Source organism: Bison bison, unplaced genomic scaffold, assembly GCF_000754665.1.
Source record: "Bison bison bison isolate TAMUID 2011002044 unplaced genomic scaffold, Bison_UMD1.0 scf7180017864212, whole genome shotgun sequence".
Taxonomy (NCBI): Eukaryota; Metazoa; Chordata; class Mammalia; order Artiodactyla; family Bovidae; genus Bison; species Bison bison.
In genome coordinates this window covers 3,206,563-3,224,008 of record NW_011494784.1, presented here as the reverse complement: position 1 = coordinate 3,224,008, position 17,446 = coordinate 3,206,563, and the positions used below count along the sequence as shown (strand labels likewise).

The 17,446-nt window shown below is 38.8% G+C and overlaps 1 protein-coding gene across 1 annotated transcript in view; it reads right to left on the bottom strand.

Moving 5' to 3' along the window:
• PCSK5 (proprotein convertase subtilisin/kexin type 5) overlaps nt 1–17,446 on the bottom strand; it is a 610,290-nt gene that overhangs the window by 422,303 nt on the left and 170,541 nt on the right. The window contains exon 7 of the mRNA XM_010844912.1: nt 3,089–3,202. Coding sequence (XP_010843214.1) covers nt 3,089–3,202 — 114 coding nt within the window. The remainder of the gene's footprint in view (nt 1–3,088; nt 3,203–17,446) is intronic.

Below are 17,446 nucleotides of genomic sequence, written 5' to 3'. Positions count from 1 at the left end.
CTTTGGCCACCTCATGCGAAGAGTTGACTCATTGGAAAAGACTCTGATGCTGGGAGGGATTGGGGGCAGGAGGAGAAGGGGACGACAGAGGATGAGATGGCTGGATGGCATCACTGACTCGATGGACGTGAGTCTGAGTGAACTCCGGGAGTTGGTGATGGACAGGGAGGCCTGGTGTGCTGCGATTCATGGGGTCGCAGAGTCGGACATGACTGAGCGACTGATCTGATCTGACTCTTATTTTCTAGTTGACAAGAGTTTAAGTGATTCGATCATGGCCATATAAGCGAAGTAATGGGGAACTGAATCCATGTTTGCAGACTTGAAGTTCTGACTCCAATTCTGTCACTACTACTGACATAAACATAGGTATGTAATCAATTTCCCATTGCTTTCATTAAGGAAAAAGTATGCCTTTAATAGGAAGCTTTGAAGTGCTTTGGCTGCTCCCAAGACACTTTGCTCATCCTACATGGCACCCATGATTCTTCCTTGAACTTCAGTCATTTCTCCATAGACAGATTAGAAGTTTCTGGAGAGCTGTAGTGTCTCGCTTACAGCTGTTTGTGAATAGTAGAAGGGTGGGGATACGATGCCATGTTCATCCTGTGGACTCCCATCAACCTACCTGGCTTGGCATCTCTGTTTCATCACTTTCAGGTTGGGTGATCTTAGGGAAGTGATGTAAATTTTATAAGCCTTGGATTCCTAACTCTTATAACACAGGGCCAATATTAAACACACATCTCTATTTAAACTACATTAGAAAAATATAAGAATAAAGTATAAGCACCTTATACTTTAGCATGTGCTAAGTGCTCAATGAACGTGATCTATTTGAATTATTACTGTCAAGTATGTGTTGAAAAACATCCAGTATTTTAAAGAGCCAAACAAAAGCTCTTCCCTCTTAACCTTTCCTCACATCAAAAAGAGAATTTCTGAAGAAATGGCAGAGGTTCTCAGGTGTAAGGAGATCTTCCCCTATACACACTGAAATCTTTGGAGTCACCTTGACCATGGCTCCTGCAACAGCCCAACCTGCCCTGCTGGAGTGATGAGAGGGTCAGGGGGAGCTGCTGTCCACCTGCACTGTTGAGTAGGACATGTGCAGATAGCTATGTGTTTCTTTCTTGCAAAAAAGAAATGCAAGTCAAAGAGGGTCTCACTGCCCCTGGGCCTTAAGAAGAGAGGTGTTACGGGTATGTTGCTTCCATTCTACTTCTTAATCCTATTACATCCTTATCATCTTGTCAGCATAGACAAATTCTCCTGAGCTCCTGCTAACACTCCCTCTAATGCCTTCCCTTGTGGTTCATTCTTTCTTGGTCTTGGAGCTAATAAGCTGGCAAGCGTCTCACTGTCCCCTCATTGTTGTTTAGTCACTAAGTCATGTCTGACTATTTGTGACCCCATGGATTGTAGCATGCCAGGCCCCCCTGTCCTCCACTATCTCCCAGAGTTTGCTCAAACTCGTCTATTAAGTCGGTAATGCTATCCAACCATCTCATCTTCTGCCGCCCCCTTCTCCTTTTGCCTTCAATCTTTCCCAGCATCAGGGTCCCCTCAGGTGATTTCTACTCAAATGATGCTTTGAGTAGATGAGAGTCTCATCTCCCTTTGAACTTAGCTTCATGGCTCCTTTATTTCCCCTTATGCGTGAAAGAGTTTTCTGTGTAAAACTCTGGTTGGGGTCCAGAATCTTTCCACAACTTTCCACTTCTGGGTAAGACTAAGAGGAGGGAAACTGGGAGAAATGCCAGCCACATTCACCCATCTCCAAATGAACACAGATTCCTAGTGTTGCTAGGTGCTAGGCTACATTCTCAGATGGGAGGATGTAAGTGACCCCCACACACAAAGTAACAGAGGAGATTTAAAACTACAATAAAAACTAAAACAAAGCGCCAAGGGGAGGATGTCACGAATGGCAGAGACAGCGGGCCCAGGAGAGCAGAGGAAGGACCGTGACAGACGAGGACATGGGAGACATGAAACAGTCAGCCTCAGGTGTGGGCTCTGAGCGATGCAGAATTCTGACCTGAGGAGGTGGGACAGGACAGAAGGCCACTCTGGGAAGGAATGAAGTGCAAGGAGGCAGAAAAGCATGAGCCACGTATTTGGAATGCAATGGATGTATAGAGAAGCAGGGTCAGGGACTGCAAAAAAACAAGGTGGACTGGGGGAAATAATTCTGGCAATAATTTACAATAAAGATTTTCAAAAAAATTTTTAAAAAGTTAAGGTCTTTTTGCAGATTATAGAGCAAATTGATAACATATACATTTCATGATAAAGTATCATACTCTAGTCAATTTTTTAGGGATCACAAACATAAAACCCTAAGGTTAGAGAAGTACATTTTCAAAGGAGGCAACATCAAGTGAATTTCTAGATCATTCTTCCCAACACATTAAGTTTCCCTTGCTGAAAGTTTTTGCTTGAACTACTGTGTGCGTGCTCAGTCACACACGATTCTTTGTGATACTTTGGACTGTAGTCCACAAGGTAAGTTCCTCTGTCCATGGGATTTTTCAGGCAAGAATACTGCAGTGGGCTTGAACCACTGAACTAGCTACAAGTCAAACACTTTTCAACTATTTTTTTCCTAGTCTAGTTTTTAAAAAATTGTTACCCAAAGTGAGAAGGTACATTTAGATAACTCAAGTTAGGAATCTGTTACCTACCAGCAGAGTCATTTCAATGATTTCCAAGAGCCAGTATTCATTAACCAGACTGGTTTCAGAGTAGAGTTGATATGTACCAGAGGTGAACACAACTATTGCTAAGTCTCAGGGTGTCTGCCCTTTATGTTATTTTTCCATCTTCTGACCCAAACTTACAAAACTACTACACAGAGTAAGATCTCAAGTAGAAACACCTTCAGGATCAGAATTTCTCTCTTTCTCCTTAGAACCAGAGAGTTAACTTCAAAAAAGATCCAGAAAATAGCTCGGGCCATTAACCCACCAGTGGCGGGCCCTGAAACAGGAAAAAGTCCTTGCTCACTGTTTCTCTGTCTTCCTCATCCCAACATTGCTGAACAACACACAACAGGATGCCACAGGCCCTGGCCAGCAGAACTCACCATATACCACATGCTCGGCCACTTGGGATCATTGAAGTAAGTGGACTGGGTGCGGCTGAAGTCATAATCCCTCTTGGTCCGTTTTTTTACCACTTGCTGTTGGATCCACTCCACCTGCCAAGAAAGACATTTGGTGAATGTTCAAGTTCTATCCAATGACAGTCTGAGACAGTTCCCATCCTGTGTCAGTCACAGGTTTCATTCTGGAGACTAGAATCCTAAGTCCAGGAGCTTCAAGAGTCCCTAGAAACCCTGGTTCTATTTTTTAAGGTAGGTAGGTTTTGCATTCTTTTATGAAAGATCATTCATATTTCTCAACAATGTGCCAACCCCTTAAAGCTTTTTTAGAAAGCACATTTAACTCCCAATTTATTTTAAATCGATAGTGTTAGTTTTAAAAACTGATTTATTCATCCTAAGGGCTGGCAAACTTCTTCTCTGAAAGTCCAGATAATAAATATCTTCAGCTCTGCAGGTCATACAATCTCTGCTATAACTACTCATTCTGCCATTGTAGCACCATAGACAGTAAATAAATAAATGGGTGTAACTATGTTAAAAGACGCTTACTCCTTGGAAGGAAAGTTATGACCAACCTAGATGCCATTGTAGCACCATAGACAGTAAATAAATAAATGGGTGTAACTATGTTAAAAGATGCTTACTCCTTGGAAGGAAAGTTATGACCAACCTAGACAGCATATTAAAAAGTAGAGACATTACTTTGTCAACAAAGGTCTGTCTAGTCAAGGCTATGGTTTTTCCACTGGTCATGTATGGATATGAGAGTTGGACTATAAAGAAAGCTGAGCACTGAAGAATTGATGCTTTTGAACTGTGGTGTTGGAGAAGACTCTTGAGAGTCCCTTGGACTGCAAGGAGATCCAACCAGCCCATCCTAAAGGAGATCAGTCCTGGGTGTTCATTGGTAGGACTGATTTTGAAGCTAAAACTCCAATACTTTGGCCACCTGATGCGAAGAGCTGACTCATTTGAAAAGACCCTGATGCTGGGAAAGATTGAGGGCAGGAGGAGAAGGGGACGACAGAGGATGAGATGGTTGATGGCCTCACTGACTCAATGGACATGGGTTTGGGTGGACTCTGGGAGTTGGTGATAGACAGGGAGGCCTCACGTGCTACGGTTCATGGGGTCGCAAAGAGTTGGACATGACTGAGCAACTGAACTGATGTTCCAATAAAACAGTGAATAAAAACACATGGGAGGCTGGATTTGACCCATAGGCCAAATTTTGTATAAAAATTTTCAATGTTCTAGGATTACACATCAAACTATCCAGGGATCAAATGCTCTAGGATCACAAATTTTTTTTAAAATGTCTATCCACACAGAGTGGTGGGAAAAGCACTATTTGGGTAATCAGAAAATCAAAGCTCTACTAGGCCTGTTTCTGGAATAAAGTGGGAATCGTCACTCAATTTCCTGAGTCACAGGTTCTCTGCCAGCTCCAAAATTCAAAACCTCTACGTTTGAGAAACGTCTTAACATTTAGCCTCAGCTTATGCTTAAACATAAGGGAACTTCTGAGTTTGATACAGATTTGTAACCTAAATGATATGGGTATGAATGGGGGTATTTTTAAAAATAGGAAATCATTATGGCAACATAAAAATAAGCATATTTCATTTTGAACAAAGCATCTCAAATGTAATATCAGCCCAGGTGGCATTCTACAATTTGTTCCTAAATTCTCTTTTGTTGATTTCTTCTTTCCATAGCTAATTTAATCATACTATTCTAAAATGCTTCCTTCCACCATTTATCTGTATTCTCCATAAAGGAATTAAAAACAGAGTGACAGAGATGTTATTGTCCACTACTGTGATTCTATACCCATACCATTCAATAATGACTTCCTTCCTATTTCAAAGATTACTGGAGGAGAAGAAATATTAAAGGAGAAATGAATACGCTCAAAATGCACGGCTATAAACAAGGTTTGTTGTTGTTTAGTCATTAAGTTGTGTCTGGCTCTTTTGTGACCCCATGGACTGTAGCCCACCAGTCTCTGTCCATGGGATTTTCCAGGCAAGAACACTGGAGTTGGTTGCCATTTCCTCCTCCAGGGGATCTTCCCAACCCAGGGATACTAGGGCCAAAAGCCCAACTAATAAATTTCTATGATTCTCATATTGGAAAATATTATTCAACAAAATATCGGAGGGCTTCCCTGGTGGCTCAGTGGTAAAGACTCCACCTGTTAATGCAGGAGATGCAGGAGATGTAGGTTCGATCTCTGGGTTGGGAGGATCCCCTGGAGAAGGAAATAGTAACCCACTCCATTATTCTTGCCTGAAAAACTCCATGAACAGAGAAGCCTGGCAGGCTACATTCCATTGGGTTGCAAAGGATCAGACATGACTTAGTGACTGAATAACAATTTGGTGTGCAAGATGAACTTAAATAGTGAATTCTTAGTTATATCACTAACAAGGCAAACAATCACATAGCCTCCCAAATAAATATAAGATCTATTTATGATTAGGATCAACAGCTCAACATCATATAAGTACCTTCTCTGATAGGTTATTTAAGCAAAATTATGAGCACAAAGTCAATAAATGAAAATAATATTCTGGAAAATGAAAGTTTTCTGTTACTGTTTTAATTAATCTATACCAAGTGACTCTCTGGCACTGAATCATTCTACATCACTTACACACATGCACATACACACAGACACACGTGTATACACTAAATAAAAAAAGATGTGTTGTGTTAGTTGCTCAGTGTATGATTCTTTGCAACCCCTTGAGCTGTAGCCCCGTAGGCTCCTCTGTCCCTAGAAGTTTTCCAGGCAAGAATACTGGAGTGGATTGCTGTTCTCTTCTCCAGGGGATCTTCCTGACCCAGGGACTGAACCCAGGTCTCCTGTATTGCAGACAGATTCTTTACAATCTGAGCCACTAGGGAAGCCCAAATAAAAGGTATTACAAATTATTTCTTTAAAGTATTGAACAATAGTTCCAAGGCAAGCTAACAGGGATTTTGTTTTTGCTTTATTTCAAGAGACTGCTATTCAGAAATCACATTGAAACTAATGTGTCATTAAAAATGTGTATAATTTTTTTAATGAAGAGACTAATTTCCAAAGTGACCATGTTTCCAAAACCACAGAACAAAATCAACTTCCTTCTTAAAGTAGAGCAGCAAGCATGGGCATGCATGTATTTTGTCTATTTCAAGGAAACATTTTAATCTATTTCAGACAATCTAAGAAATGAGTTTCTTTCACTCATTTATTCATTCAATATGCAGTAAGTGCCTATTCAATACCAGACACTGGGCTGGGAGTACAAAGATGACTAAGAATAATCTTTGCCTCTGAAGGACTTAATTTTACCAAAGAATATTTAGCAAGTATTCTACAGTTCTTCACTTCATAAAAATGTTATCTTCATAAATGACATCTGATGCAGGATCTATCACTATACAAAACAGATCATTCATGAAAATTTTGACTATGCAAATAATATTTATAATTCTTATAAATGTCTATAAGACATTTATTATAACATTTATTATAAATGTTTATAATATATAACATTTATTATGTATTATACTAATATAATTATTATTTATTAATTTAACAGTTATAAATTCTTATAACTGTCTATAAGATTTACCCCAACAAGATTGAACTAGTTCATATTTGAACACTTGGTAAGATCCATTTGGACAGAATGGTTTTCAAACTAACCCTATATTGGTGGTGGTCTTTCCTAAGAGAGCCTCCATAAATTCTGAACTGCCAATGTCTATTTACAAATCAGACATTAAATCTCGTGTGGACCCAATAATGAAATGACTCAAGCTCAGGACAAGTCTACAGTGGAGTAGGGGTGAATAGCTGTCTCTACAATGACACTGTATGTATTTCTCCTTATGTATACACACACAGAGAAATGGATAAATAGGATAAGTATGTGAGAAAAGTGACAGTCATTTTCCTACATGAACTATAGGTATGAAAATAGAACAAAATATCTCACCAAGCACCGTCTCTTCTGTAATTTTACCAAACAAAAACGCTTAGTTACAGGATTCAGTGGCTAGAAGGTAACACAGCAAGTTGGCCTCTACATTTGACTATAAGTCACACTGCCTGATCACAGGGCTGCAAAACTCAAGAAAAGCACAGTTGGGTTTTTTTTTAGTGTCAAATACCATGTATTTTGCTTTGGTGCTTTATGAGTCCTGAGCCCTACATTTTTGGGAAAGCGGGAAAAGCACCTCTTGGGGCAGAAGATTTCTATGACTGGAAAGACCATATTTATATTTTTAAACCATTATCCATATGTCTGTCCTTGAGACCTTAAAAAAAAAAAAGAAACTCAGATGTAATGCGTTATACAGGTTTCACCTCTTGACAAGAAGCCCAACGCAAAGAAAAGCCACTTAGAAATTTATTTTCATAAAACTACAGCCAGCCCAGGAAAAAAGGAAAACAGTGTGCTTTCCCTCACTGGTTTAACTTCTAAATGTTCTATTTCCTATATATTATGAATCTACATTAAAGTCAGAAAAAAAAAAAAAAACTTCAGTCCTGATCAGTGTAGCCTCCAGTAATTTCACCACATGTGTGGCACATGGTGTTAAAGGCACTCCCTCCCTCTATGCAGAGCTTACTGCTGATGTGGTCCACATGAACAGTGGACATTTGCCACTCCAGGATTTTTGGTGAAACATGTTTTCTTTTGTTAGTTTGATATGCCACGCGAAGCACGCTAATGGATGATTATGGGAAGCCTACCTACACAGTCTCAGCTGAACTCATATCTCATGATTTTGGAATTTACCAACTTTCTGATACTATATACATGAGGAAGGAAATCTGTCACCTATCAGAGAAAAGGATGTTATCTTACGAATCTGTATTATCTAAGTATGGACAGTATGTGTGTGCTCAGTCAAGTCCGACTCTGCGACCCCATGGATTGTAGCCCTCCTGGCTCCTCTGTCCATGGAATTTTCCAGGCAAGAATACTGGAGTGGGGTACCATTTCCTACTCCAGGTTCTATTCCTGACCCATGGATCAAACCCATGTCTCTTGCATCTCCTGCGTTGGCAGGTGGATTCTTTACCACTAGTGCCACCTGGGAAGCCCATTATATAGCTAATCACAAAATAGAAACAGAAGATCAATGGTGGTATTACAAGAAAGACAAATATGGCATGTATTATTTACATGTGGAATCTAAATAAAAGTCAAACTGATAAAAAATATAGAAAAAGTGGCTGCCAGGGGCTGGGGGTAATGGGGGAAATAGGGAGAAGCTGGTAAAAGATATAAACTTTCAGTTGTAAGATGAATAAGGTCTGAGGATCTAAGGAATAATATGGTGACCATTGCTGATAACACTATATTGCACAATAGAAATTTGTTAATAGCGAGTAGAACTTAAATGTTCTCACAAAAAAAGATAAATATGGGCAGTGATGGATGTGTTAGTTATAAATAACTAGAAGGGAGAAATGCTTTCAATAGATCAAATATATCAAATCACAATGATGTACAATTTTATAGTTTTAAAAGTCAATTATGCCTCAACTGAAAAAATATGTAGTGTCACTTTAAAAATGCATCCCATAGTGAGAAAAATCTTCTCTTTAGATATTAAAGCTAATGACTGAAATAAATACTGACATAAATATCTGTATCAATTGAATGGGATGGAAAGTCAACAAACTGACTGAAAATATGCAAGACTAGACTATGTCATAAGGTTGCTATCACAAATCAATGGGGAAAAACAGAGTACTTTATAAATGATGTTGAAACACCAAACAACTGGGGGAAAAATAAGATTTAAACCATTCCCACATCTTAATCATTAGGATCAATTCCAAATGAATCATATTAAAAGTAAACAAATAAACCTATAAAAGTACCATAAGAAACCCAGATTTTTTTAGGAGATTTTAAGAAATAACCTGAGAGTGAATGATGTTTATGTATAATACAAATCAAAAAAGTGATTTGGAAAAATTGATAAATTCAACTAAATCATAAATATGGCATGGCAAAAATTACTTCATAAACAAGGTAAAGACAAATTAGAAAAACATATAGCAAAGAGGAACTAAAGAGCCTCTTGGTGAAGGTGAAAGAGGAGTGAAAAGCTGACCTAAAACTCAACATTTGGGCTTCCCTGGTGGCTCGGTGGTAAAGACTGCATCTACCAATGCAGGAGACGAGGGTTTGATTCCTGTTCGGGAAGATCCCAATTGCCAAGAGCAACTAAGCTCATCACCACAACTACTGAGCCCATGTGCTGCAACTACCGAAGCCCCCATGCCCTAGAGCCCGTGCTCCACAACAGCAGAAGCCACCACAAGTAAAAGCCCATGCATCACAACTAGAGAGTACCCCTGTTCACTGCACCTAGAGCAATGAGACCCAGCACAGCCAAAACTAAATATTAAAACACACACACACACACACACACACAGAAAAACTCCACATTCAAAAAACGAAGATCATGGCATCTGGTCCCATCACTTCATGGCAAATAGATGGGGAAACAGTGGAAACAAGCGACAGACTTTACTTTCTTGGGCTCCAAAATCACTGCAGATGGTGACTGCAGCCATGAAATTAAAAGACGTTTGATCCTTGGAAGAAAAGCTATGACAAACCTAGACAGCATACTAAACAGCAGAGATGTTAATTTGCTGACAAAGGTCCGTCTAATCAAAGCTATGGTTTTTCAGTAGTCATGGATGGATGTGAGAGTTAGACCATAAAGAAGGCTGATCATCAAAGAATTGATGCCTTTAAACTGTGGTGCTGGAGAAGACTCGTGATATTGCAAGAGATCAAACCAGCCAATCCTAAAGGAAATCAACTCTGAATATTCATTGGAAAGACTGATGCTGAAGCTGAAGCTCCAATACTTTGGCCACTTGTTTGGAAGAGCTGACTCTTTAGAAAAGATCCTGATGCTGCGAAAGATTGAAGGCAGGCAAAGAAGGGGATGACAGAAGATGAGATGGTTGAATGGCATCACTGACTCAATGGATATGAGTTTGAGCAAGCTCCAGGAGACGGTAAAGGACAGGGAAGCCTGACCTGCTGTAGTCCATGGGGTCGCAAAGAGCCGGACACAACTGACTGAACAACAGCACCAACAACCATAGAGAAAATGCTCTTTCCCTTAGATGTAAAGAGTTCCTACATTCAATAAGAGAAAAAGCAGTAGGAAAACAGGTAAAGGGAATGATACAATAATAGCTGAAAATATAAATCAAGTTTCTTTAACATATAAAAAGATGCCTAACCTCATGAATATAAATACAAAAAAGCAAATCAAACCCACACCAAGGTAAAGCTTTTCACATCTCACCTTTTGGATATAAACACTCTAAATACTGAAGACATTTTACCAGTGAGGAATGTTAAACAGTCATCCTCACATAATGGGACAGGAATGTAAATCTATCCAACTCTGTGGAGAGTAACTGGACATGACCTACAGAAATCCTAAGATGTCATTCAGTTTTTAGAAATTTACCTTACATTTTAAAAAATATTTTATTTAAGTATAGTTCATTTACAATGTTACATTAATTTCTGCTCTCCTCCATTTTTATTAACACATGTCAAAATGCAAGGCTATTTACTGAAGCACTTCTAGTAATAACTGAAGTAGTAAACAACCTGAATATATACTGATAGAGATTAATTAATAACAACACACCAACATAGTGAAGTACAATGCAACCATGAAAGATGATGAAATGGGCTTTGTATCTTGACAGAGAATAGTCTCCATGATGTAGCCTAAGATGAAAAAAAAAAAAAAAGGGAAAAGTACCACAGACTATAAAAGATACAAGTTTTGCACCTCTCTGAGGTCATTGCTATACACAGAGAACTCTGATAACACTGGCTGCTTTCTTGGCTGCTTGGGGGCTGGGGGTTGGGGGTTGAACTAGGTGGTTGGGTTGAGGTCCAGGAACAGGAGGGAAACCTTTTACTGCTGACCCTTCAATATCTTGTTACTTTTGACCTATGCAAGTATGTTATATATACAAATGATTTTAAATTTCCTTTAACATGTTCCATTGGTTACTATTATATAACCCTATAATATCAAATGTGACAAATGCCTAAATTAGAACATATTTTAAAAGCAATAATGATAAACATAGTATATAAAAAGTACCTTAGGTGGTTTTAATGTATGTTATAACACAGACTATATAGAGAAAGATGAGTAAATAAGAGAAGATGGGTTGGAATTTGGGGAACTTGGTTTATAATCTCAGATTCTCTACCAGCCACCTGTGTGACCTTGTAAAATCTTTATGGGCCTCTTTTATCTATAATAATAGAAGACAGACTAAATACGTTCTCCACTCTCTCTCTTCTGGCTTTGAAATATTTATCTGTGTGTGTGGTCTATCTCTGATTTGTCTGAAAATAAAAAGTTCGTGTTAAATGCAATACAGAGGTGAGGCAGGTGCTCCTGTGGACAGATGACCTTAAGTCATTCTGTGCAGATGCAAGATGAATATTTAGAAAGGAATACAGTAAATTATATTACTACTTCTATGACTCGATGAAGCAGATGCCAGGAAATAAATATGTGTGCTTCCATATTTCACAATATTTATTAGCTTTGACAAAACAGGGAAACGGAGCACAAAGGGATTTCTCTCCTCAGTTTTCTTCTGACTTTGAAAACAAACAAACAAAAAGTCCTACTTAAGGGAATATTGGCTATGCACTTTTTTCCTTTGGACATAAGGGACTGATGGAGACGATTTAGCACTGACAAGCTACTTCTAAACCTTAAAATCTGAAGCCAACATATCCCCAAAGTTTTCTCAAATATTGATTAAGAAATCAGAGTTAATTAGTGAAAAGAATCAGAGAATTCAGTGAAAGTCTGCATTCAGGTAAGGATGCTACAATCTTTAAATCTTCCTCTATCTCAGTTCAGTTCAGTCACTCAGTCGTGTCCGACTCTTTGCGACCCCATGAATCGCAGCACACCATGCCTCCCTGTCCCCATCACCATCTCCCGGAGTTCACTCAAACTCACGTCCATCGAGTCGGTGATGCCATCCAGCCATCTCATCCTCTGTCATCCCCTTCTCCTCCTGCCCCCCAATCCCTCCCAGCATCAGAGTCTTTTCCAATGAGTCAAATCTTCACATGAGGTGGCCAAAGTACTAGAATTTCAGCTTCAGCATCAGTCCTTCCAAAGAACACCCAGGGCTATCTAGTCACTAACAAATAATCAAGGTGTTACTAAATACTGACACTGTTATTTGATGTGAGTCACTCTTTTTGTTGAAAAAACCATAATCAAATTCTGCCATTTAAAAGAACTATATTTGTAACAAAATAAGCATTACTGTTTATCTGCAGGAGAATTTTCACTTGATTTCTTTGAGATAGGCACATTGAATTCTATTTAATGACTGTATGCATCAGAAGCTTATATTAGAGAATCGTCAGGTCAGGACTATGAGGAATCATACAGTTTTGAAAGGTAACTGAGAAGAAAGTTGTGAAATAAACATTGCACATATGTTTACTGCTACTGCTAAGTCACTTTAGTCATGTCCGACTCTGTGTGACCCCATAGACGGCAGCCCACCAGGCTCCCCCGTCCCTGGGATTCTCCAGGCAAGAACACTGGAGTGGATTGCCATTTCCTTCTCCAATGCATGAAAGTGAGAAGTGAAAGTGAAGTCCCTCAGTCGTGTCCGACTCTTCTCGACCCCATGGACTGCAGCCTACCAGGCTCCTCTGCCCATGAGATTTTCCAGGCAAGAGTACTGGAGTGGGGTGCCATTGCCTTCTCGGCACATGTGTTTAGAACAGGGTAAAAGAAGACAACACAGGCCACAGTAAAAAACCTCAACCGTCCTAAAACTCTATGATTAGCTGGCTTTCTCCAAGAGAATCCCAAATTTTTAAATGTGTCATTAATTTAATCATGCTTTATTTAGTTCTGTGAAAAACTCATGGCATTATGTTTGTAACTGTATCACTCACTTTGAGAGAATTAGAGTCATATTTATTCCCTCAAATTATTCCACTCTTATTTGCACACTTAATTTCCTAAACTGTTGTCTGTTTTTTCCCCTCCCCATTCCTGGTAAAATGACGTGTGAGAGGGAAAAAGGAAAATGGTTACATCCAATTAAAGCAGCAAAATTTATTCCCCACCTTCAAGGCCTTTTCTTTCATTCATCTAATCACTCCAAAAATATTATATTGAGTGCCTACTATGTGGCAGACATTGTTTTGAATGCTACAGAATGGCAGTGAGCAAAATAACCAATTTCCTGCCTTCAGGCGCTTTCCATTCTCCTTGAAGTTAGGCCATAATAATGGAAATAAATAAAAGATTATGTAATAGATTTTCATAATGTTAAATGGTGCAAAAAGTAAATAACATAAGGTAGTCCAGAGTGATTATGGAGGAAGGAGCTATTTTAGGTAAGACAGTCAAGAAAGGTCTTTGAAAGATGTGATATTTTAACAGAATCCTGAATAAGAAGTTAGTCATATAAATGTCTCAAGGAAGATGTGAATAACTAATGCAAAGGTCCTAAAACACTATGCGTCTCTATTTTGGCTTATCCATGGGCCACAGATGCCCATGGCAATCCCTCGAGGCCTAGAGGTGGGTATACCAGGAGTGCATTTCACCCTCCAGTGGATGGATAAGGAAAGAAATTGACACAGATCATGCAAACTGGTTCCCAGTCATCTGGTCAACTAACTCTGGGCTCCAGCTTACCAGGGAAAATGGTCTAGAAGAAGACACAGGTTCAGGGTGGGTATGTTTCCTAGACCCTAACAACTCCTCAGCTGATAGGGACAAAAACTCAGCTGAAAAAAAATGTTCAATGAGGCCTCTAAAGCATAAGGCCCTCTAAAGCATGAGGCCTTGGGCAGAACACCATTTTGACAATGCTCCTGTGATTTTAGCCACTACAAACTGGTCCAGTAAGGAGCTTTGAGGAAGACTCTGTTCTTTCAACTATACTGATATAAAAACCACAGGTTCAATGTCATCTAAATAGAGAAGAAATTATAAAATGACCTCCTAGGATAGAAAGGAAACCAAGTATGAAGCATTCAAGCATAAGACAAGGGTAATGACATAAAAGACACTTGCTCCTTGGAAGAAAAGCTATGACAAAGCTAGACAGCATATTAAAGAGAGGAGACATCACTTAGCCAAGAAAGGTCCATATAGTCAAAGCTACGGTTTTTCCATGGTCATGTACGGATGTGTTGGACCACAAAGAAGGCTGAGCACTGAAGAATTGATGCTTTTGAACTGTGGTGCTGAAGAAGACTCTTGAGAGTCCCTTGGACTGCAAAGAGATCAAACCAGTCAATCCTAAACGAAATTAACTCTGAATATTCATTGGAAGCACCAATGCTGAAACTCCAATACTTTGGCCACCTGATGTGCAAAGCTGACTCATTGAAAAGACTCTGATGCTGGGAAAGACTGACGGCAGGAGAAGAGGTGACAGAGAATGAGATGGTTGGATGGCATCACCGAATCAATGGACATGAGTTTGAGCAAACTCTGCGAGATAGTGAAGGACAGGGAAGTCTGACATGCTGCAGCCATGGGGTTGCAGAGAGTCAGATACAACTTAGCGGCTGAACAACAACAAAGGGCATAAAACGCTATTCAGTGTAACAGCAGGTGTGGAACACTGTATTAGAAAACAGTAGATATAGTTAATCCAGCTATCTAGGACATATCAATTACCACCTCTGCAACTCCATGAAAAAAAGGATAGCATATTGGAACAAATTTTGAAAAACAATTTCACATTAAATTAGTTTATATTAAAAAAGCAAGGAGCGTATTTCTGGAGCTATATGTAAAAGTATCTAGCATGTATTCTTCATACAAGCAAACAGACAAGAGTTAGGCTAGACTATGTCACAGACAGGCAGTGCAGAATAATGAACTGGGAACATATGCTGCCTGAGTTCTTGATAGAATGTCACCAATCACTAGCCTGGCTGCCTTGAGCAAACCATGTACATCTTAACTTTCTATATTCTCATCTGTAGACAACATTGCTGTGAAGCTCCAAATATATTGTGCTATATAAATGCATGCAGGCTCATACAGGATTTAACACCTTGAATTTGAATTGCATGTTTTTTCCCCACTTTCTTGAAAGAAAGAAACTAAGTTTTATGTTCCTAGTATCAAGGGCAATGCTTGACAATAGGCCCTCAATAAATAGGTGTAGAGGGGTAGATAATATTTTTACATTGAATTAATATATTTTCTATTAGGTATGTTTTATTGGAGAAGGCAATGGCAACCCACTCCAGTACTCTTGCCTGGAAAATCCCATGGACGGAGGAGCCTGGTAGGCTGCAGTCCATGGGGTCGCTAAGAGTCAGACACGACTGAGCGACTTCACTTTCACTTAGGTCTAGCTATTAAAAAAAATTGCAGGAAATTTTAAACAGGAGAGAGTGCTAAGAAGGGAATATGCTTAACTCCATCAAACGTAATATGGTATTTCAGAGTTCAACAAAAGGAAGATGACAGCACAAGAGTTTTTACTTTACTAGCAATGAATAGGATGGTTCTTTCTACATACTTTAAGGTATCATGGAACCCTTCTTGGTTTAATCCCCGACTTGAAATCTCTTGCTATACAGACTTTTATCTTCTGAGATGGGGCCATTTCTTCCACAATACCAGTCTAACTCTTGGAAGGAACAAAAGACAGTGTCTAAATTGAAATGGATAAACATACATGAATGAAGTAGTGGTTGACACAGGACAAGAACCTGGAATATTATCGCAGAAACTAGCAGTCTTTCATAAACTACAAGGGCCCAGGGTTAAATAAAGTCAATGATTCCCACAATGCTAAAGGAAACATTCTCTCAGATTAATAAAGAGCATCTCCGATATTTAAATGGTCAACAACTTGTCCACAAGCAAAGCACACAGTATAAGCATGGTTTTAAAAGCAGTTACAGAGGGGGAATATAAGAACAAGAAAATGATTTAAACCAACTCAAAGCAAAATGAGAAAAGGCGCCAAACTGATAGGAAAAAAACAAGCTGGGGCATACTCCTTTAAGGAACACTTATCTTCTAAACTCCAGACCACCCATCCTAGGCACTAGTAATAATACCCACAAGCAATAGTATTTTCCCCTATGTTCAATAAAAACATATTGTTGTTGGCCAAAAAGTTAAAGAAAAACTCGAATGAACTTTTTGGCCAACCCAATATATATTTTGCTTTACCTTTCCAGGAAAGATAATTTCAGAAGATGTCACTTCCTAAACTTTCTTAAAATCCCTTGAGGGCATAACACATTATATTTGATTCAAATATAAGATATCTGTCTTTTGAGACCAGTGTAATTTGTCCTTTTGGGAAAAAAATAACTCCCTATTCCTGGGCATGCCAAATTGCTTTCCAGTGCATAAAAACAGAATTCAATTTTTATTTAAAAAAAAAAAAAGAAGAAGAAGAAGAAAAGTGTGTGTTTGTGTATGCAAGCACATAGATGCACCTAGCACATGGACTAGAGGTGGTAGAAAGAAAAGCCAGTGATATACATTCACTAGATACTTAAATGGCAAAGAATCTTACATTTTTTATGCTGGGTTTCAGGTTCTTCTATTTTAAACTTTAGGACAAGTAGTGCAAGCAATGAGAGGAAATTCGAAAACAATTTTGATTGCTTAAAAGTATTAAAAGGAAATGGAATTCTAAAGTACCTAAAACTAATTCTACTGTCTGCATGCCACCTGGAGTTAAATTTACACTTTTGATTAAATGCAATCTTAAGGCAGGGATTAAATTGGGACAGCACAAAATTCCCTCCAGCTTCACTCTGGGATCAAGATTATCACAGCATTAAAAACATCATGGCATGAGTTCATTCTACATGTATTTGTCTTTTGAATAATTGTCCTCTAAGCAATTTGAAAGCCAAGGCAAGATAATTAATAAAATCCATTGAGCATTTAAAATTACACCTCATTCTGCCCTTAATAGAGCTGAAGTTTTAGATAACTACCAAAATGACAATTTTACCTTAAAACAAAGTGTTAATCACTTAATAGATTCTGATTCTCTTTGACCAATCCTGCAACTCTGTGTATAAATCATTCAAGATATTCCCAGATCTGTATTTGCAAAAATTGGATGCCCTCAAGTTGTATATTAAGTGAATACAAAGACGAGCATTATTTTGTACAGAGTGGAGAAATTGTTCAATTCAGCTGAGATTAATATAAAAAGAGGCAAAGGCTGGCAAAGGAAAGGGCAGTCATTCTCATTATTTCTCCAAGCAGAGG